General features: G+C 38.2%; 1 protein-coding gene across 2 annotated transcripts in view; it reads left to right on the plus strand.

Moving 5' to 3' along the window:
- Nucleotides 1–23647, plus strand: part of SERAC1 (serine active site containing 1) — an 84626-nt gene that overhangs the window by 17371 nt on the left and 43608 nt on the right. The window contains exons 2-3 of one of the 2 annotated variants that reach the window (XM_082404544.1): nucleotides 19880–19978; nucleotides 22485–22521. In XM_082404544.1, the coding sequence (XP_082260670.1) occupies nucleotides 19888–19978; nucleotides 22485–22521 (128 nt within the window). In that variant the 5' untranslated portion in view covers nucleotides 19880–19887. The remainder of the gene's footprint in view (nucleotides 1–19879; nucleotides 19979–22484; nucleotides 22522–23647) is intronic. The other variant, XM_082404545.1, reaches the window with a different exon arrangement.

Here is a 23647-nt window from a genome sequence, read left to right on the forward strand (position 1 = left end):
TTGAGTCACCCACCCAGCAGTTTTGGGATTTGATTTTATTGTGGTCGCGCCCCTCCTACCATCTCATTGTGGCTTCTCCTTTGTCTGTGGATGTGCGGTATCTTTTTTGTTGCGTTCCAGTGTCTTCCTGTTGATGATTGTTCAGCGGTTAGTTGTGATTCGGTGCTCTCGCAAGAGGGAGTGGGCACACGTCCTTCTACTCTGCCAACTTGTACCAGTCTCAATGATTCAAAATTTTATAGAGGATACTGCACTTATAGTTATAAAATATTGGCTATAATCCCTGTGCTGCACTGTATATACTTGTAGCTTATTTATTTTATATGTGGTAGTTTGTACCTCTTAATCCCCTACCCCTATCTTGCCTCTCCATATTCCCTCTACCCACTGGTAACCACTGGTTTATTCTCTATATCTGTATGTCTCTTTTTTGTTATATTCACTAGTTTTTTTTATTTTTTAGATTCTACATACAAGTGATAACATGCAGTATTTGTCTTTCTGTGTCTGATTTATTTCACTAAGCGTAATACCCTCCATGTCCATCCATGTTGTTGCAAATGGCAAAATCTCATTCTTTCTTAAGGCTGAATATTATTCCATTGTATATATATACCCACATCTTCTTTATCCATTCATCTGTTGATGGACACTTAGGTTGCTTCCATATCTTGGCTATTGTAAACAATGCTGCTGTGAACATTGGGGTGCATGTATCTTTTTGAATTAGCATTTTAGTTTTATTTGGATATATACCCAGGAGTGTAATTGATGGATTGTATGATAGTTCTGTTTTTAGGTTTTTAAAAAAATATGTATTTATTTGATTGCAACAGGTCTTAGTTGCAGCAGGCAGGCTCCTTAGTTGCTGCTTACTGGCTCCTTAGGTGCGGCCTGTGTGCTCCTTAGTTGCGGCAGGTGGGCTTCTTAGTTGTGGCATGCATGTGGGATCTAGTTCCCTGACCAGGGATTGAACCTGGCCCCTCTGTATTGGGAGCACAGAGTCTTAACCACTGCACCACCAGGGAAACCCCTATTTTAGTTTTTGAGCAACCTCCTGACTGTTTCGACAGTAGCTGCACCAATCTACATTCTCATCAACAGTGTATGAGGGTTCCCTTTTCTCCACTTCCTTGCCAGCACTTATTGTTTGTGTTTTTTTTGATGATAGCCATTCTGACAGGTGTGAGGTGCCATCTCATTGTGGTTTTTATTTACATTTGTCTCCTAATTAGCGATGTTGAGAATTTTTTTACATGCCTGTTGGCCATCTGTGTATCTCCTATGGAAGAAACGTCTATTCATGTCTTCTGCATTCTTTAATTGGGTGTTTTAAAATGTTGAGCTGTATGAGCTGTGTATATATTTTGGATATTAACCCCTTATAGGTCATATTATTTGCAAATATCTTCTTCCATTCGGTAGGTTGTCTTTTCATTTTGTTGATGTTTTCCTTTGCTGTGCAAAAGCTTTTATATTTAATCAGGTCCCAATTGTTTGTTTTTGCTTTTGTTTCCTTTGCCTTAGGGGACAGATTAAAAAAAAATATTGCTACAATTTATGTCAGAGAGTATTCCATCAGTGTTTTCTTCTATGGGTTTTATGGTTTCAAGTCTTCCATTTAGGTCTTTAATCCATTTTGGGTTTATTTTGTATATGATGTTAGAAAATGTTCTAATTTCATTCTTTTACATGTAGTTGTCCAGTTTTCCCAACGCCAATTATTGAAGAGACTGTCTTTTCCCCATTGTCTATTCTTGCCTCTTTTGCCATAGATTAATTGACCATAAGTGTGTGGGTTTATTTCTGGGCTCTCTATTCTGTTCCGTTGATCTGTATGTCTCTTTTGTGCCAGTACCATACTGCTTTGATTACTGTAGCTTTGTAGTATAGTCTGAAGTCAGGGATGTGATTCCTCCATCTCTGTTTTTCTTTCTCAAGATTGTTTTGGCTATTTGGGGTCTTTTGTTTCCATACAATTTTTAAATTATTTGATCTAGTTCTGTGAAAAATGCCATTGGGATTTTGATAGGGATTTGATTGAATTTGTAGATTGCCTTGGGCGGTATGGTCATTTTAACAATATTAATTTTTCCAATCCATGAATATGGTATATCTTTCCATCTGTTTGTGTCATCTTATGTTTCTTTCATTAGTGTCTTGTAGTTTTCTGAGTACAGGTCTTTTACCTCCTAGGTTTATTCCTAGGTTTTAAATTCTTTTTGATGCTATTGTGAATGGGATTGTTTCCTTAATATCTCTTTCTGACAGTTCATTGTTAGTGGATAGAAATGCAACAGATTTCTGTATATTAGGTTTGTATCCTGCAGCTTTATTGAATTCATTAATGAGCTCTAGTAGGCATCTTAGGAATTGCTGTGTCTGAAGTGTCATGTTATCTGTAAACAGTGACGGTTTTACTTCTTCCCTTTAGTTTCGGTTCCCTTTATTTATTTTTCTTATCTGTTTTCTGTGGCTAGGACTTCCAAAACTATGTTGAATAAAAGTGGAGAGAGCAGGCACCCTTGTCTTGTTCCTGGTCTTAGAGGAAATGCTTTCAGCTTTTCACCATTGGTGTGATGTTAGATATGGACTTGTCATATATGGCCTTTATTATGTTGAGGTATGTTCCCTCTATACCCACTTTCTGGAGAGTTTTTTTTTTTAATCATAAATAGATGTTGAATTTTGTCAGAAGCTTTTTCTGCATCTATTGAGATGATCATATCGTTTTTATTTTTCAGTTTGTTAATGTGATGTATCACATTGATTGATTTGTGGGTATTGAAAAATCCTTGCCTCCCTGGGATAAATGCCACTTGATCATGGTGTATGATCCTTTTAATGTACTGTTGGATTCGGTTTCCTAATATTTTGTTAAGAATTTTTGCATCTATGTTCATCAGTGATATTGGTCTGTAACATTATTGTTTTGTGATATCTTTGTTTGGTTTTGGTATCAGGGTGATGCTGGCCTTGTAGCATGAGTTGGGAAACATTCCTTCCTCTGCAGTTTTTTGCAGTAGTTTGAAAGAGTAGGTGTTAACTTTTCTCTAAATGTTTGGTAGAATTCACCTGTGAAGCTATCTGGTCCTGGACTTTAGTTCATTAAGAGTTTTCTTTTTTCTTTTTTTTTTTTTAAATTACTGATTCAGTTTCATTACTGATAATTGGTCTGTCCATATTTTCTATTTCTTCCTGGTTCAATCTTGGGAGATTGTCCATTACTAGGAATTTGTCTGTTTCTTCTAGGTTGTCCACTTTATTGACATATAGTTGTTCATAGTAGTCTCTTATGATCCTTCGTATTTCTGCAGTGTCAGTTGTAGCATCTGACTTCTGTTTTTATTGAGTTGGACCCTCTTTTTTTCTTGATGAGTCTAGCTAAAGGTTTACTGATTTTGTTTAGCTTTTCTAAGAACCAGCTCTTAGTTTCATTGACTTTTTCTATTGTTTTCTTTGTCTGTATTTCATTTAAATCTGCTGTGATCTTTATGATTTCTTTCCTTCTACTAATTTTGGGTTTTGTTTGTTCTTCTTTTTCTAGTTCCTTTAAGTGTAGGGTTAGGTTGTTTATTTGATTTCTTTCTTGTTTCCTGTGGTAATCTTTTATTGCTATAAACTTCCCTCTTAGAATTGCTTTTTCTGCATCTCATGGATTTTGGATCATTGGGTTTTTGTTTTCATTAGTCTCCACGTATTTTTCTGGTTTCCTCTTTGATTCCTTCAGCGATCCATTGGTTGTTTAGTAGCATATTGTTTAGCCTCCACACATTTGTGGAGGTTTTATGCAGTCTTTTTTCTTGTAGTTGATTGTTTTTTCTTTTAATAAATTTATTTAGTTATTTATTTTTGGCTGTGTTGGGTCTTTGTTGCTGCATACGGGATTTTTCTAGTTGTGGCGAGCGGGGGCTACTTTTCATTGAGGTGCGTGGGCTTTTTCTAATTGTGGCGAGCAGGGGCTGCTCTTCGTTGAGGTGAACGGGCTTCTGATTCCAGTGGCTTCTCTTGTTGTGGAGCATGGGCTCTAGGCGCACGGGCTTCAGTAGTTGTAGCTTGTGTGGACTCTAGAGCGCAGGCTCGGTAGTTGTGGCGCACGGGCTTAGTTACTCTGTGGCATGTGGGATCTTCCCGGACCAGGGCTTAAACCCGTGTTCTCTGCATTGGCAGGCATATTCTTAACCACTGCACCACCAGGGAAGTCCCTTGTAGTTGATTTCTAGTCTCATAGAGTTGTGGTCAGAAAAGATGCTTGATCTTTTTAAAAATTCACTGAAGCTTGTTTTCTGGCCTGGCATGTGATCTATCCTGGTGAATGTTCCATGTATACTTGAAAAGAATGTGCATTCTTCTGCTTTTGGATGGAATGTTTTATATACGTATATATAATCCATCTGGTGTAATGTGTCATTTAAGGCCAGTATTTCCTTATTGATTTTCTGTCTGGATGATCTCTTTATTGATGGAAGTGGGATGTTGAAGTCCCCTACTATTATTGTGTTACTGTTGATTTCTCCCTTTATGTCTGTTAATATTTGCTTTATGTATGTAAGTGCTCCTATGTTGGGTGCATATATATTTATAATTGTTAAATGTTCTTGGATTGATTCCCTTATTTATTATGTAATGTCCTTCTTTGTCTCCTGTAACAGTCTTTGTTTTAAAGTCTATTTTGTTTCATATAAATATTGTTACCCTGGCTTTCTTTTCTTTCCATTTGCATGGAATACCTTTTTCTATCCCCTCACTTTCAGTCTTTGCATGTCTTTAGATATGCCATGTGTCTCCTGTAGGCAACATATATACAGGTCTTGTTTTTGAATCCACTCATCTACTCTGTGTCTTTTTTATTTATTTATTTATTTATTTATTTATTTATTTATGGCTGTGTTGGGTCTTCGTTTCTGTGTGAGGGCTTTCTCTAGTTGTGGCAAGTGGGGGCCACTCTTCATCGCGGTGCACAGGCCTCTCATTATCGCGGCCTCTCTTGTTGCGGAGCACAGGCTCCAGACGCGCAGGCTCAGTAATTATGGCTCACGGGCCTAATTGCTCCGTGGCATGTGGGATCTTCCCAGACCAGGGCTCGAACCCGTGTCCCCTGCATTGGCAGGCAGATTCTCAACCACTGCGCCACCAGGGAAGCCCCTACTCTGTGTCTTTTGATTGGACCACTTAGTTCATTTACATTTCAAGTAATTATTGATATGTATGTCTCTATTGCCGTTTTGGTAATTGTTTTTAGCTTGTTTTTTGTAGTTGTTTTTTGTTCCTTTCTTATTCTCTTCTTGTTATTTGATGACTGTCTTTAGTGTTTTGCTTGGATTCTTTTCTCTTTTTTTGTGTGTGTATCATAGATTTTTGGTTTGTTGTTATCATGTGGTTTATGTATAACAATCTATATATAATGTGTGATTGTTTCAAGTTGCTGATCTCTTCATTTCAAGAGGTGTGCCTATGATTAAGCGCAGGGCTCGAACCCGTGTCCCCTGCATTGGCAGGCAGATTCTTAACCACTGCGCCACCAGGGAAGTTCAGGGAAGGGGTTTTAAAGGCAAGGTGAGGGAGGGGGCCCTGGGGAATGTGATCAGCTTGTGCACAATTTTCTGTTTGGTAGGTGGTGAGGTGACCAGGTGAGGCCCCAGGGCTTAATCATAGGCCCCTGTGCCTGTGATTACTGTTTTTGACATCATATTTTACATCCAATTGTTTTGTGTATCCCTTAACTGCTTATTGTGGATATAGATGATTTTACTACTTTTGTTTTTTAACCTTCCTATAGCTTTGTGTGTGGATGATCTGCTACCTTTACTGTATATTTGTCTGTACCAATGAGCTTTTTCCTTTTGTAATTTTAATGTTTCTAGTTGTGGCGTTTTCTTTTTCGCTTAGAGAAGTCACTTTAACATTTTTTGTAAAGCTGGTTTATATTTTCTGGTTATTATATTATATTATATTTCTCCTGCCTCTGTGGGAGATTCTCCAAGATCAGCAGGTAGGTCTTACCCAGGCTCCCTTCAAATTACTGCTTCTGCCCTGGGTACCAGAGGGTGTGAGACTTTGTATGTGCTGTTTAAGTGTGTGTTACTGAACCAAACTTGGGTCCACTTGCCTCACATACAGCAAACCTAGTCTGCGGACCCAGGTTGTGGTGAAGGAAAGTACAGCATTTATTGCAAGGTACCAAGAAAGTAGTACAGGCGGCTAATGGTCAGAAGACCCTAACTCTGTGCTGGCTTTCAGGGAAGGTTTCTTGGGTTGTTTTTTTTTTTTTTAATTAATTAATTAATTAATTAATTAATTTTTGGCTGTGTTGGGTCTTTGTTGCTGCGCATGGGCTTTCTCTAGTTGCGGCGAGCGGGGGCTACTCTTCATTGTAATGTGTGGACTTCTCATTGCAGTGGCTTCTCTTATTGTGGAGTGCAGGTTCTAGGCGTGTGGGCTTCAGTAGTTGTGGCACGTGGGCTCAGTAGTTGTGGTGCACAGGCTTAGTTGCTCCATGGCATGTGGGATCTTCCTGCACCAGGGCTTGAACCCGTGTCCCCTGCATTGGCAGGCAGATTCTTAACCACTGCACTATGAGGGAAGTCCAGGGAAGGGGTTTTAAAGGCAAGGTGAGGGAGGTGGCCCTGGGGAATGTGATCAGCTTGTGCACAATTTTCTGTTTGGTAGGTGGTGAGGTGACCAGGTGATGCCCCAGGGCTTAACATTAAAATTTCTTTTTCTTAGCTTGCTATATCCTTCTCTTACAATAACACTTCTGTAAGAAAAATGAGAGAATGACTGTCAGAAAGACAGCAGCCTTCTCTTTAATAAAAATTTCCCATGGACTGGAAAAGAAGAAAACCAACTGATGATTCCTGAACAGTGTTTGCATAGTCTCTTGTTAGTTGCACTATTCGCTTTTCTCCCTTGTCTACCATTATCTGTACTCAGTGGAATTCTTTAGCACTCTCTTGCAAGACCTGCTGGACTAGTTCAGATTTTTCCTCCAATCTGTCCTCAGGCCAGCTGTCCTCAACTTACACAGTAGAGTGGGGGGTCGGGGGGTTAGTTCCAGTTCCAATACATATAGTCATCTACATCAGTGTTATCATACATTTATTTTTTTACATTACAGTTTCCTGACTGTACCATAATTGCACCAAATTCCTGTGTCATTCATACTGAAGGCGTTATTGTTACAATACCCATCAGATATAACGACTGTCTCATTACTGACTCTTTCTCAGCAGAACTTTCCTTTTCCCATATACCATATGTTATCTTGTATGGGGGTCTTTCTTGTGGGCCAAGTCAGAGTGGTCTCTGAGTCCCACTGGGTTTGAGGGCAGAACCAAATGTTGCTTTTCAAAGTGCAGCTCAACGTGGAGACTGGCGTCCAAATGTGGGGCACAGCTTCTTTATTCACCAGGGCCCAGTGGCTTCCCATAGGCAGTATGTGCTGTCTCTGGAAAATGTTCCTGCCCCCTTTGCCTACCAGTTGTACTACCTGATATAGCCCTTTTTTATTAATCCAGGGAGCTGAGGCCGTCCAGATGCAGTGGTGTAACTTACAGTTACTGCTCAAAATATCCCATAGCCCAGGGTGGGGCCATAGGTTTCCCAAAGCTTGGCTTTCTGGCTTTCTGCACCCCAGTATAGTGGGCCATTGCTTACATGCCACTTTGGCTTCCAGTTGGATCAGCATGCTCAAAAAGCTTTGCTGGGTGTTTACATAGGCCTGTTCCCAGAGGTGGTACTTGGCATTTTTGCCATTATTTTCTAGGTCTAAATGAGAGTGTGAAAGAAATGGGTACTTCAGTTCCAGAGTAGTGTAATTATAGTGAAAGAGTAAAGTAACTTTATCTTAAGAAGGAGTCACAACTAGACTCCAGGATCAAACAAAGGCAGGGTTTTGGTACACAGATAATATGACTTTCCTCCAGCAACAGAAAAATTACAGTCCTTACCTTAATGTAAGGAGCCATCCCCTTTGTTTCTTACTGTTTCTTCTAAAGAGGACTTTAAGATCTGTTAATGGCTTTCAGCAGCAGTTTTCTCCTTTATTGTGGTGATGGGCAAGAGGGATCACCCCTTCACTTGGGAATGGATCCAAAGCTTAACATCTTCAAGTTTAACAGAAGAGTTAGTTACTAGCAAAACCTGATAAGGCTCTACCCACTGGGGTTGTGGTTGGTTTTCTGGGAGTACTTCTTTCCAGGTTTTTCAAAGCTCCCTGTTCCCCAGGTTTTATCTGATGGTGGGGGAAATCTGTAGGGTACTTAATCCTGTTATTGGAAAATCTATGAATAGCATTCAAAACTAATTCCAGTGTTTGTACATAACCTCATAGTATCTAATTCTTTTACTTCTGATCAGAAATTTGGGGCTTCCCTGGTGGCGCAGTGGTTGAGAATCTGCCTGCCAATGCAGGGGACACGGGTTCGAGCCCTGGTCTGGGAAGATCCCACATGCCGCAGAGCAACTAGGCCTGGGAGCCACAACTACTGAGCCTGCGCATCTGGAGCCTGTGCTCCGCAACAAGAGAGGCCGCAATAGTGAGAGGCCTGTGCATCGCGATGAAGACTGGCCCCCGTTTGCTGCAACTAGAGAAAGCCCTCGCACAGAAACGAAGACCCAACACAGCCAAAAATAAATAAATAAATAAATAAATTTAAAACTATTAAAAAAAAAAAAAAGACTCACCATTTAAAAAAAAAAAGAAATTTGTCTGCCTAGCAACTCAGAATAGAGGAATGGTCTCTCGTACAGTATCTCATAAGGACTCAATTGGAGTCTGCTTCTAGGGGCCACCCTGATTCTAAACAGTGCAAATGACAATATTTTGTCCGATGTTAAATCAGTTTTTTGACAGATTTTGTCTATAGTCCTTTCAAAGTATAATTCCTCTTCTCCATTTTCCCAGTTGACTGGGATCTCCAGGATGCATGTAAATTCCATTTTATTCCAGGTTGCTCTGAAACCCCTTGTGTACTACTGGCAACAAAAGCTCATCTGTTGTCACTCTGAATTGAGCTGGGGAGTCCAATCCTGGGAATTATTTCTTTAAGTAAGGACTTCACTCCCCCAGAAGCCCTTTCTGTCTGACACAGGAGTGCTTTCACTCGGCCTGTAAAAGTGTCTACCATTACCAGTAGATAACGAAAGTTTCCTTTAGTCTTGGGCATAACCATGAAATCTACCTGCCAGTCTTTCCCTGGGCTGCCCCCCTCACCACCCCCTCCTCCTGAATTCCATATGAGGGGGAGGAGGCCTATTTCTGGTGTTATTTTTAACACAAGTCGAGTACTTCTGTATAACCCTTTGAACAGTCCTGGACATAATAGGTCCTTGAATAAAATCTTGTATCCATTATAGGGTGGCATCCCTCCCATAGTGGTTGTTCTGATGGAAAGAGCTAAGCACTTCTTCCATTAAGCTTTCAAGAATCAAAACCTTTACTTGGTTATTAACCAGCCGCATTCCAGGTTCCAAATGGGTAGGGTTGAATCCCTTTTTAACAACATAGTTAACAAGCTTCATATAACGGATATACTAAATTTTGCCCATAACGAAGAGTAAGTTTATGTGATACGTTTATAAATATTGATTGCAACTAGGTAACAAAGCAAGTCTCCATAATTCCAAGGAATCTATGTCATATAGCACAATAAAAAGATAATCTTCGGAAATTTTGTATGTTTAGAGACTAAAAACAAACTAATCCATGGATTAGAGAAAATCACAGTGGAAATATCAGGACTTGTGAAATTGAAGTAAAGCAAAACTTAGAGTGGAATTTATGCTCTTAAATGCATTTATGAAACAGCAGGAAATGCTCATAATATGTTAAGTATTACTGAAGAAGTTGCAAAAAGGACAGAGTGAATCCAAAGAAAGAAAGAAGAAAATAGTGAAGAGCAGAAATAGAAAACAAAGCAAAATAAAATAGAGATGCTCAGCAAAAGCAGTAGATGATAAAAATTAATAAATGATTTTTTTCTATTAATAAGCTTTTAGAAGACTGCTCAAAAGTAAAAAAGAAGAGGCACAAATAATGCTAGGAACAAAAAAGATAGGCAATTTTGGGATAGAAAGATCATAGGAATAGCATGAACAGCTTTATGCTAATGATTTTGAAAACTTAAATGCCCATTTTCTTGAAAAATAGATATTATCAAGACTAATTCAAGAAAAAAGAAAATCTAAACTAGTAATTTTAAAAATAAGTGACTCTGGGACTTACCTGGTAGCACAGTGGTTAAGAATCTGCCTGCTAATGCAGGGGACACGGGTTCGAACCCTGGTCCAGCAAGATCCCGCATGCTGCGGAGCAACTAAACCGGTGCACCACAGCTACTGAGCCTGCGTTCTGGAGCCACGAGCCACAACTACTGAGCCCACGCACCTAGAGTCCGTACTCCGCAACAAGAGAAGCCACCACAATGAGAAGCCCACACACCACAAGGAAGAGTAGCACCCACTCGCCGCAACTAGAGAAAGCCCGCGCACAGCAACGAAGACCCAATGCAGCCATAAACAAACAAATAAATAAATAAATAAAATAAAAATAAAAGTAAAAATAAGTGACTCTAAAAAAGAGGCACATTAGCAACCAAATGCAATATGTGGACCTTGTTTAGATCCTAATTCTAACAGACCAATAGTGCAAAACAAAAGTTTATGAAATAATTGAAACATTCGTTGAATATTTGATGATACTAAGGAATTTTTTTCAAGGGGGACATAATGATGGTTAATGTTTTTCTAACTATCAGTAACATTCTACAGTATATACAGGTTATATATTACATGACATGGATTTACTTCAAAATAATTGAGCGTTATGGTGGTGGAAATTGCATGTGGGTTACAGTATAGATTTCACTGTTCAGTACCATAGCCACTAGCCATGTGGGTATTTAAATTAAAATTAATTAAAATTTAAAAGACTGAAATTTCAGTTCTTCAGTCACATTAGCATATTTTCACACTAGTGGTGCAGATATAGGAGATGTCTATCATGCAGAAGTTATATTGGATAGAGCAGGTATAGATGAAACAAGATTGACCATGTGTTGATAATTTTTGAAGCTGAGTGATGGGGTTGAGTTTATTATTCTGTCTCTATTTGTATACATTTGAAATTTTCCATGAAAGGAAGAAACAAAGACAAACCATGCATGACCTTTGTGGAGAAAATTACAAAAGATCTAAAAGAAGAATTGAAGATACACTTTTCATGAATGGAGGCACTCCACATGATACCAGTTCTCCCCAATTTAATCTGTAAATTCAGTTCACTTCCAATAAAAAACCCAGTAGTGAGGGCAAACAGCAGAAGCAAGAAGAACTACAATCCTGCAGCCTGTGGAACAAAAAACACATTCACAGAAAGATAGACAAGATGAAAAGGCAGAGGGCTATATACCAGATGAAGGAACAAGATGAAACCCCAGAAAAACAACTAAATGAAGTGAAGATAGGCAACCTTCCAGAAAAAGAATTCCGAATAATGATAGTGAAGATGATCCAGGACCTCGGAAAAAGAATGAAGGCAAATATCGAGAAGATGCAAGAAATGTTTAACAGAGACCTAGAAGAATTAAAAAACAAACAGAGATGAACAATACAATAACTGAAATGAAAACGACACTAGATGGAATCAATAGCAGAATAACTGAGGCAGAAGAATGGATAAGTGACCTGGAAGACAGAATGGTAGAATTCACTGCCGTGGAACAGAATAAAGAAAAAAGAATGAAAAGAAATGAAGACAGCCTAAGAGACCTCTGGGACAACATTAAATGCAACAACATTTGCATTATAGTGGTTGCAGAAGGAGAAGAGAGAAAGGACCCGAGAAAATAATTGAAGAGATTATAGTTGAAAACTTCCCTAACCTGGGAAAGGAAATAGCCACCCAAGTCCAGGAAGCGCAGAGTCCCATACAGGATAAACCCAAAGAGAAACACGCTGAGACACATAGTAATCAAATTGGCAAAAATTAAAGACAAAGAAAAATTATTGAAAGCAACAAGGGAAAACCAACAAATAACATACAAGGGAACTCCCATAAGGTTAACAGCTGATTTCTCAGCAGAAACTCTACAAACCAGAAGGGAGTGGCAGGACATATTTAAAGTGATGAAAGTGAAGAATCTACAACCAAGATTACTCTACCCAGCAAGGATATCATTCAGATTTGATGGAGAAATCAAAAGCTTTACAGACAAGCAAAAGCTACGAGAATTCAGCACCACCAAACCAGCTCTACAACAAATGCTAAAGGAACTACTCTAGGCAGGAAACACAAGAGAAGAAAAGGACCTACAAAAACAAATCTATAACAATTAAGAAAATGGTAATAGGAACATACATATCGATAATTACCTTAAACGTGAGTGGATTAAATGCTCCAACCAAAAGACACAGGCTTGCTGAATGGATACAAAAACAAGACCCATATATATGCTGTCTACAAGAGACCCACTTAAGACCTAGGGACACATACAGACTGAAAGTGAGGGGATGGGAAAGGATATTCCACGCAAATGGAAATCAAAAGAAAGCTGGAGTAGCAATACACATATCAGATAAAATAGACTTTAAAGTAAAGAATGTTACAAGAGGCAAGGAAGGATACTACATAATGATCAAGGGATCAATCCAGGAAGAAGATATAACAATTATATATGCACCCAATAGGAGCACCTCAATACATAAGGCAACTGCTAAGAGCTATAAAAGAGGAAATCGACAGTAACATAATATAGTGGGGGACTTTAACACCTCACACCAATGGACAGATCATCCAAACAGAAAATTAATAGGGAAACACAAGCTTTATATGACATAATAGACGAGATAGATTTAGTTGATATTCATAGGACATTCCATCCCAAAACAGCAGATTACACTTTCTTCTCAAGTGCACATGGAACATTCTCCAGGATAGATCACATCTTGGGTCACGAATCAAGCCTCAGTAAATTTAAGAAAATTGAAATCATATCAAGCATCTTTTCTGACCACAGTGCTATGAGATTAGAAATCAATTACAGGGAAAAAGCTGTAAAAAACACAAACACATGGAGGCTAAACAATACGTTACTAAATAACCAAGAGATCACTGAAGAAATCAAAGAGAAAATCAAAAAATACCTAGAGACAAATGACAATGAAAACACGATGATCCAAATCCTATGGGATGCAGCAAAAGCAGTTCTAAGAGGGAAGTTTATAGCAATACAAGCCTACCTCAAGAAACAAGTAAAATCTCAAATAAACAATCTAATCTTTCACCTAAAGGAACTATAGAAAAAAGAACAATCAAAACCCAAAGTTAGCAGAAAGAAAGAAATCATAAAAATCAGAGCAGAAATAAATGAAATAGAAGCAAAGAAGACAATACCAAAAATCAATAAAACTAAAGGCTTGTTCTTTGAGAAGATAAGCAAAGTTGATAAACCATTACCCAGACTCATCAAGAAAAAGAGGGAGAGGACTCAAATCAATAAAATTAGAAATGAAAAAGGAGAAGTTACAACAGACACCACAGAAATACAAAGCATCCTAAGAGACGACGACAAGCACCTCTATGCCAATAAAATGGACAAACTGGAAAAAATGGACAAATTCTTAGAAAGGTATAACCTTCCAAGACTGAAGCAGGAAGAAATAGAAAATATGAACAGACCAATCACAAGTAATGAAATTGAAACTGTGATTAAAAATCTTCCAACAAACAAAAGTCCGGGACCAGATGGCTTCACAGGTGAATTCTGTCAAACATTTAGAGAAGAGTTAACACCCATCCTTCTCAAACTCTTCCAAAACATTGCAGAGGAAGGAACACTCCCAAACTCATTCTATGAGGCCACCATCACCCTGATACCAAAACCAGACAAAGATACTACAAAAACAGAAAATTACAGACCAATATCACTGATGAATATGGATGCAAAAATCCTCAACAAAATACCAGCAAACAGAATCCAACAACACATTAAAAGGATCAGACACCATGATCAAGTGGGATTTATCCCAGGGATGCAAGGATTCTTCAATATACGCAAATCAATCAATGTGATACACCATATTAAGAAATTGAAGAATAAAAACCATATGATCATCTCAATAGATGCAGAAAAAGCTTTTGACAAAATTCAACACCGATTTATGATAAAAACTCTCCAAAAAGTGGGCATAGAGGGAACCTACCTCAACATAATAAAGGCCATATGTGACAAACCCACAGCAAACATCATTCTCAATGGTGAAAAACTGAAAGCATTTCCTCTCAGATCAGGAACGAGACAAGGACGTCCACTCTCACCACTATCATTCAACGTAGTTTTGGAAGTCCTAGCCACAGCAATCAGAGAAGAAAAAGAAATAAAAGGAATACAAATTGGAAAAGAAGTAAAACTGTCACTCTTTGCAGATGACATGATACTACACGTAGAGAATCCTAAAGATGCCGCCAGAAAACTACTAGAGCTAATCAGTGAATTTGGTAAAGTTGCGGGATACAAAATTAATGCACAGAAATCTCTCGTGTTCCTATACACTAATGATGGAAAATCTGAAAGAGAAATTAAGGAAACACTTCTATTTACCATTGCAACAAAAAGAATAAAATACCTAGGAATAAACCTACCTAGAGAGACAAAAGACTTGTATGCAGAGAACTATAAGACACTGATGAAAGAAATTAAAGATGATACAAACAGATGGAGAGGTATTCCATGTTCTTGGATTGGAAGAATCAATACTGTGAAAATGACTATACTACCCACAGCAATCTACAGATTCACTGCAATCCCTATCAAATTACCAATGGCAGTTTTTCCAGAACTAGAACAAAAAATCTTAAAATTTGTATGGAGACACAAAAGACCCCGAATAGCCAAAGCAGTCTTGAGGGAAAAAAACAGAGCTGGAGGAATCAGACTCCCTGACTTCAGACTATACTACAAAGCTACAGTAATCAATCAATATGGTACTGGCACAAAAACAAATATAGATCAATGGAACAGGATAGAAAGCCCAGAAGTGAACCCACACACCTATGGTCAACTAATCTATGACAAAGGAGGCAAGGATATACAATGGAGAAAAGACAGTCTCTTCAATAAGTGGTGCTGGGAAAACTGGACAGCTACATGTAAAAGATTGAAATTAGAACTCTCCCTAACACCATACACAAAAATACACTCAAAATGGATTAGAGACCTAAATGTAAGCCCGGAGACTATAAAACTCTTAGAGGAAAACATAGGAAGAACACTCTTTGACATAAATCACAGCAAGATCTTTTTTGATCCACCTCCTAGAGTAATGGAAATAAAAACAAAAATAAACAAATGGGGCCTAATGAAACTTAAAAGCTTTTGCAAAGCAAAGGAAACTACAAACAAGACGAAAAGAGAACCTTCAGAATGGGAGAAAATATTTGCAAATGAATCAATGGACAAAGGATTAATCTCCAAAATATATAAACAACTCATGCAGCTCAATATTAAAAAAAGCAAACAACCCAATCAAAAAATGGGCAGAAGACGTAAATGGACTTTTCTCCAAAGAAGACATACAGATGGCCAAGAAGCACATGAAAAGCTGCTCAACATCAGTAATTATTAGAGAAATGCAAATCCAAACTTCAATGAGGTATCACCTCACACCAGGTAGAATGGGCATCATCAGAAAATCTACACACAATAAATGCTGGAGAGGGTGTGGAGAAAAGGGAACCCTCTTGCACTGTTGGTGGGAATGTAAATGGATACAGCCACTATGGAGAACAGTATGGAGGTTCCTTAAAAAACTAAAAATAGAATTACCTTATGACCCAGCAATCCCACTACTGGGCATATACCCTGAGAAAACCATAATTCAAAAAGACACATGTACCCCGATGTTCATTGCAGCACTCTTTACAATAGCCAGGTCATGGAAGCAACCTAAATGCCCATCGACAGACGAATGGGTAAAGAAGATGTGGTACATATATACAATGGAATAGTACTCAACCATAAAAAGGAACGAAATTGGGTCATTTGTAGAGTCGTGGATGAATTTAGAGACTGTCATACAGAGTGAAGTAAGTCAGAAAGAGAAAAACAAATACCGTATATTAACGCATATATGTGGAACCTAGAAAAATGCTGTATGATGAACCGGTTTGCAGGGCAGAAACAGACACAGATGTAGAGAACAAACATATGGACACCAAGGGGGGAAGTGGTTGGGTTATGGTGGTGGTGTGATGAATTGGGAGATTGGGATTGACATATATAAACTAATATGTATAAAATGGATAACTAATGACAACCTGCTGTATAAAAAAATAAGTAAAATAAAATTTAAAAATTTAAAAAAGTAAAAAATGTAAAAGATTGCCAAAAAAAAAAAAAAATCCCCAATAGCCAAGATAATCCTAAAAGGAATGGGGGCAGGGGTACTCACTCTAGAACCTATCAAGGCTTATTTTAAGGGTATAAGAATTAAGAAAGGCGTTATATTATTGATGCAGGGTTAGACAAATGTGTTAGCGGAACAAAATTCTCCAGAAATGGACCCTAGGTAGATTAGACCTTGGTGTAGGGAAAAGTCATTTCTTATCAATGGGGAAACTGGTTTAGTAATAAATGGTCTTGGGATATTTGATTTCTAGAGTATGATGATTTGACTTTAGACATCCTGGGTTTTAGGTGTTTGTGGTGCTTCCAGGTGCAAATGTGCATTAGGCAGTTGAATATATGTGCTTAGCAGAGAGACTTGAATTAGTTATAGAGACTTGGGAATCAAAAGCTTACAGGTAAAGCTTTGTGATGAAAACACTGAAATTACTTAGCACGAGAATATAACATGAGGAAAAAAGAAGAGCACAGGTGGAACCCACTGAAACACTAATACTTAAGGGCTGGGTGGAGGCAGCAGAGACAACTGTAAACTCAGTAAGAGCAGGGAGTTGTATTGCTTTATTCACATCTCAGGTTTCCGTCCGTGACAGGTGGTAGGTGCTCAATAACTGAATAACTGTTTGTTGAATGAGTAATGGGATGGAGCAGCCAGTAATAGGGGAATCAAACTAGAAAACCAGGTGTCATAGTAGCTAGAGGAGACAAGGAGGGAGTAGTCAAATGCTTTAGACAAAGACAGTAAGATGGTGACTGAAAAGTGGATTTAGCAGCAAAGATGTCACTGGTGACCTTGGGGAGGGCTGTTTCAGGGCTGGAGGAAGACACACTGGGGAAAGAATCTTAGGAAAGGGAGGTGAGAGAAGTGGCAGTAGCTGGAGGGCGCTTGGGTAGACCGAGTGTTTACTTTTTTTTTCCAATTGTTTGTTTTTGTGTTTTGATGGGAGAAATTGGACATCCAGTATTTAGTGGGGAGGAGTAGAAAGAGCTGATAGAGAGGAGGGAGTGTGTGAAGATTAAGAAGAGAAAGATAGATAATGAGTCAAGGTCCACATGGAAGGGAAAAAAATGATATCTAGAACATAGATGGTACATTTCCCTTCGAGAAAGGGATGAGACCTTTTCCTCAGAAATAGGAAAGAACAGTGCAGATAAAAATCCATTTGGAATCTGGAAAAGGCGATGCAGATAAAGATATGAAAGTCGGCCAGGGTAGATTTCCTGTGATATTAGAAAGCTTAGGCTTGAGGGTGCCTTACTTGCATGGGCCCCTGTGAGTGCTAGGAGTTACTAGGAGTTGTAATGTCTTAGGGAGGGAGGAACACCAGAGTGTAATCCTGAAGTATTTCTATGTAAGCATTTCTGACAAATTAGCTAATGAAATCCCAGAAGAAAGGTATCAAAATTTCTAAGACTCCAGTAATTTATTGTGATATCTTTTCTCATTCTAAATCACTTTCATTTTAGTACCTAATTTGATATTTGTGGTTTTGTGGGTTTTTTTTTTTAAAGGAACCTCCCCTTGCCCCACTCTTTGAATAAATGTTGATTCCTTCAATACCTGGATCAGTCCCTGCTTGTAGGTATGGGGGCAGAAGTTGAGGGAGTTCAGAGTCATAATTTTCTGAGTGAAATAAGAGACAAGATCATTTGAAAAGGATGCAGGTAGGGTAGGACGCTTGGCAGAGTATGTGGATGTTTAGAGCAGTCATCATGGGGATGAGAAGAGAACTGATTAGGGACAGCAAATGTCATTCTGAGAGCATGCTCGCAGTTTGCCTTTTGTCCCCCTGCCCCCAGTTTTGGCTGTCCAAGTGTAAGAACAGAGAAAACACATGTTTCAGGTTGGGGCTGCAGGATAGTAGAAGGAGGAGGGCTCTGGTATGTTGAGGAAGCAGGTAGAGAGAGAGGTTGAAGTGATGCACCCCAGAGTCGAGGCTGGGTGTGGAAGGAAGTACAACCATGGGACGGATGCTCACCCCCAGAAAGCAAGGATGGATGGTTTGTTGAGGCTGGAGAGCAGTGAACTGGAGATAGTCAAGACGCTGAGAGAGTTGAAAGAGAGTTAGAGTTAGTTTATTCTGGAAAAAGCTGAAAGAGCCAGTGATGTCATTTGAGGAAATCTAGAGGGAAATAAGATGAGGAAGTGTATTTCCATTATACTCATTCATATCCAGGACTTGGTGGGAGGGGAACCTGCTGGCGGGTGGTTTGTTTAAGTTAATACCGTGAAGGTTTTTAGGCCAGAGAAGTAATAGTAAACAATATTCGTATAATGTTTTATAGTTGACCACTTTCATAGTAGGTGTCGGGATTGAAGGAAGCAGTAGATTTTTGCTCTGCATTTTTGTTTTAGTCAAAAGTTTTCATGTAGTAAGTAAAATGAAAATCTATACATAAACTCTTAGTTTACATTGCATTCTGCCTTGATTTTATAAGCAGCTACTTCGTTGCTGTCTTTGTATTATTTTTACCATTATCCTGTGTCTCATAGAGAAGTAGCAGCAACCCTTTAAACAGTGAGAAAATAAGATACAATGACCTTTAAAACAGTGACCTTTACAAGTTTATCTGTTGCCTAAACTAGTTTGCTTAGTCATCAATTGAGGTACTAGAATTACAAGAAAAAATGTTTAAGCTTTTTATTTTGTGTTATTGCTAACAGATTTTCTTACACATGTACACCAAGCAGTTTCCCCCTTAATCCCTGTAAAGCTGCCAGAAGTTTTTAATGTATTAAACCAAAGACCATTTCTCACATGAGTTCCTCAAGGCATCTTCTTTCTTTTCTCTTACTGCAAAAGAAAAAAGAAGAAAGAAACGTCTCATCCAAAGACAATCTACGATTCTAGAATACTGAGTTGTTCTAGAAACCATCGCATCATATTTAGATCATCTTTACTCAGTTGATGAAATAGTTGAGCAAAAGGATAGTGATTAAATAGTTGGGCAACATCTCCTTCTTTGACAGGATGCCAACAAGTAACGATTAAATTTCAAAGATTTTAAACAATGTTGGGTACCATCTTGAAGGCGTTGGAGAAAAGCTAAACACTTCTATGGGTCCTAAGTATATCTTCCATTCAGAGCTGCTTTTCATTTCTGTAGGGACTTCAGTCACTAAAGATAAATATATCTATATATATGCATATATATATTTTTAGAAGGCATTAAAATTTTTTTGATTCCTATATTGATATTCTGATTAATAATCTCTTTTCCTTTTTCCTACTAATCATTGTTCACAGTTGGACACAGTTTGATGAATAATCATCGAGGTACTAGCAAAATACTATTCTAATAAGTCTGCTTTAAATTTTTAAGGGAGAAATTTTTTTCTTTAATTGAAAACTTTTTTTCCAGGTCTTGAAAAATCTAACTCTGTGGGCAGTCTACTGTGATTATGACATGTTCTTATAGTTAAGAGAAATGTTTTTAATTACATGCTAAATTAAATGTGTTATAATTGTTCTAAGCACACAGAATGTCCCTGGCTGCTTATTGCATCATCTGTTGCAGAAGAATGGGAACCTCAACTCCTCCGCCAAAAAGCACCACACACTGGAGAGATGTCAGTGAGTACACTTTAAACAACAATATCTTCTTGTAGAAACAGTGATAGAATTGTGGTTAAGTTTCCAAGGTTGTCCACAAAAACTTATTTAATCCATGATAAATCTCAAAGTTGTTTGTCTTTTCTGTACTAAAGGTTCACCCCAAATTTGTACGCTCAGAGCCATGCATACTCCTTTTTCTTGGGAATCTTTTCCCTCCCCTATGTTTCCTGTCAGATTCATACTCATTCTTTTAAACTCAAGTGTCACTGCATTCTTATTCAGCAGCCATTTATTAAGCTTCTGTAAAACATGGTGCCAGGCACATGTATTAGGTTCTGGGAATTCAGTGGTGAACCAGGAAGATGTTTTGCTTGCCCTATAGGAACTTAGGATCTAGCACTCATCTACTGTCTTTATTTGTAAATCTTTATTTACATTACTTATTACTAATCTTTATTTGTAAAATGAGAATATTGGCCTAGGCCATCTTTCATTCATTCTCCTATGTGTCAGGTACTATTACTAGGCCCTGAGGATACAATATTGAATAAGATGAAGTCTCTGTCCTCATGGAGCTTCCTTTTGATCGTTAAGAAAGATCAGTTTTTAGGATAGACTCTTTTCATCTAGAAAATTCTGTGATTTTGTATTTTAAAAATGAAGAGTGGGACAGAGAAGGGAGCTTTTCTTCTCTCATCATTTCTAGCAAAACACACTCAAGAGTAGTAAATACACTTCGGGGTAGGAGAAAAGGCTGTGAGTCTGTATTCTGTTTCCAGGGCTTAGTGAAAAAGAAACATCCTAGTAAGAAGAAACAGATGGCAGCAGTATAAGAGGAAATAAACTGGCTGCTCCCGGGGAAGTCCAGGAAGCCATCTTGGAATGAAAAAGGTCCCAGAGGGGTTGCACAGTCAAGAAGCTCTGTGTGTCACAGCTTTCCATCTAATCCCTGCAGATTTTCTGGAACTGTCCTCTTTCCTGTTCTGGAACCACTGGGTCCTAGAGTTTGGGAGGAATTTCCATCTCCCTTGGCTGATGCATAGGGAAGTTGATGGAGGGAAGTTCCTTATCCCTCAGTAGGGAGGAGAAATGTGTTCTTGGCAGCATAAGTTGAAGGTCTGAACAAAGGGCTACCTACCTCTATACATCCAACAAATTATAGGTTACATAGATATTCATGGGCTGCCTGCAGTCCCTCACCATCATGGGTAATATATTAGTTAACATTGTGTTCAGTACATATAACAGAAACTAGACTATAATGGCTTAAGTTAGTAAGGTTTTCATTTTTCTTACATAACAGGAAGTCAAGATGGAGACAATTTAGGGCAGGAACCACAGTTTAGCAATTCTCTCGTCTTCCTGCTCTATTATCTTATTGTCCTCATGGTCACAAGTTGTTGCTGAATCCCAGGACATCAAGAAGACAGAAAGACCAAAAGCCATGTTATGAGGCTTTGTCTTTTTATTTGGGGAGGGATCTCTCCCTATAGACTTCCATCTATATCTATATGTTTATATAGATGTATTACATGTGTGTGTGTGTATGTATATATATATATATATATATATATATTGGCTACAGCTGTGTTGCACAGCCAGCCCTAGCTGCAGAGGAGTCTTTAGGTAGTAATCAGGAGGTATCTTTGAATATCTTTAGGTAGTATATCTTTAGGTAGTAATCAGGTTGTGTTAGTAAGAATTAAGGGGCTTATGTGTATTGAATAGGCAGCTAGCTGTGTCTGGCACTAGGACATTTTTTTTTTAATATTAAAAAAAATGTTTTCCAAGTTCCAAACAAAAAATTTATAAATAAACTTGTAGGATGTAACCTATATTTTTTTTAAAGATTTTTTTGATGTGGACCATTTTTAAAGTCTTTATTGAATTTGTTACAGTATTGCTTCTGTTTTATGTTTTGGTTTTTTGGCTGCGAGGCATGTGGGATCTTAGCTCCCCGAACAGGGATCAAACCCACACCCCCTGCATTGGAAGGAGAAGTCTTAACCACTGGACCACCAGGGAAGTCCCTAACCTATGTTTTAAATGGGACTACCTATATATGGCACTTAACCACCAATTATAACATAATTTCTTTGGGAAGAATCATTTTGTGTCCCACTTCACAAACATAATTCCTTAATATAGTCTTAGGTAGTAATATGGAGAATTCTTCCCATTCCTTTATTTAACTGGTTGTGAACTAAAAAAAATCAGGACAGTTAGCTCCCTGGACATTGCATTCAGTGAAAGCACTTTAGGCCTGGCAGTATCAGTAGTGCAGCAAAACGAGAGTTTCTTACTGATTTAGTGTGGACGATGGCAGAGTAAGAAGAGGTGGAGGAAGGGGAGAATTAGTATGAAATATAGATTATATTTTGGACTCAGTGCTTATTGGTTCATTTTTTGTATCTGGGAATAGGAAGCCATGTGTTGATAGTAAATGATTATATTAATGGAAAAATATCAATTTTTCCAATTGATATTCATCACATTGACTTTTTTTTTCCCTTTCTTTTTGAAGGAAATATAATAAAGTTTACTGGATCACTTATTTTAGGGTAAGTGTCAACTGTGAAATATTAACTGGCTTCATGATACTACTGTTTGAAATCTCAGTGGAAGTGATTTACAGGTAGCATGGGGCAGTGAAAGGGTATAGATTTTGGAATCTGTAAACATGTGGATTCATCACTGGTTAATCACTGGTTCTACCACTTCAGTGTTGTCTTGATCCAGTTACTCTAACTCCTGAGGAGTGTTTTCTCTTGGATCGAGGTGTACGATGGGGATTCTACCCACCTGGCACTGTTTCTCTGAGGGAAGCACTTGGCATGTACAGAGCAGGCACTCACTAATTAGCTTTCACACACCTAAAATCACATCTTGTGTTAGGTTATAAAGAGGGTGAAGAAGGTAAAAATCAACTATAGTCAGAATTACTTTTGAACACCCTTTAGGTCACCATAAAGCTCTTATGAAAGGAAGTTGAGGTTGACTGAGAAAACCAATAGATTGACACTCTCGTCTCAGGCTGTTTCAGAGGCACCTGCTTAGTGAATGGAGTGACTATCTTCCCCCAAATCGTTATTTTTCATTCTCTTTTCTTTCCTTTTTTTTGGGGGGAGGGCGGGGGATATATATGTAAAGTTTATGTCTAATACTGTTCTAGTGTTTTTGTTAATAATATTCTTTTTCATTAGTATAAATATAAAATCAACTCTTAGATGCTAAAATGATAAAGGAGATATATTTGGCATTTTATCCAAATACGCACATTTCTCCATGACATTGTAAGACAAAACATATTTAGATGATTTTTTCCTTTGACTCATTCCAGGCAAAAGATAAATGTATATTCTTTTCTATAATGCAATTTCTTTGTTTATATCACAGTTATATTCAGGAATATAGTGAAAATTAATCACAATTTCTGGTAAAGAATTTTGTCTTTCATGGAAAGCATGATAAAAATACTGAATAGATTTGTTCTTTTTGGCTGCTCAGATAGATTCCCCAGGAGAGGTTATGATTCTTGAGAGCTTTCTCTCTATTCTTCTGGTACTGGCCAGTGTCTGGCCTTTCTGTCTTACTTGCTTTTGCTTTAGGGTGGGAAGCTCAGAAAAAGACTTCATAAAACTGTTGTTTCTAAGTTGTGAATCCAGACAGAGTGCAGCCTTTGTGTCT

Source organism: Balaenoptera borealis (genome assembly GCF_965194805.1).
Source record: "Balaenoptera borealis genome assembly, chromosome: 9".
Classification (NCBI taxonomy): domain Eukaryota; kingdom Metazoa; phylum Chordata; class Mammalia; order Artiodactyla; family Balaenopteridae; genus Balaenoptera; species Balaenoptera borealis.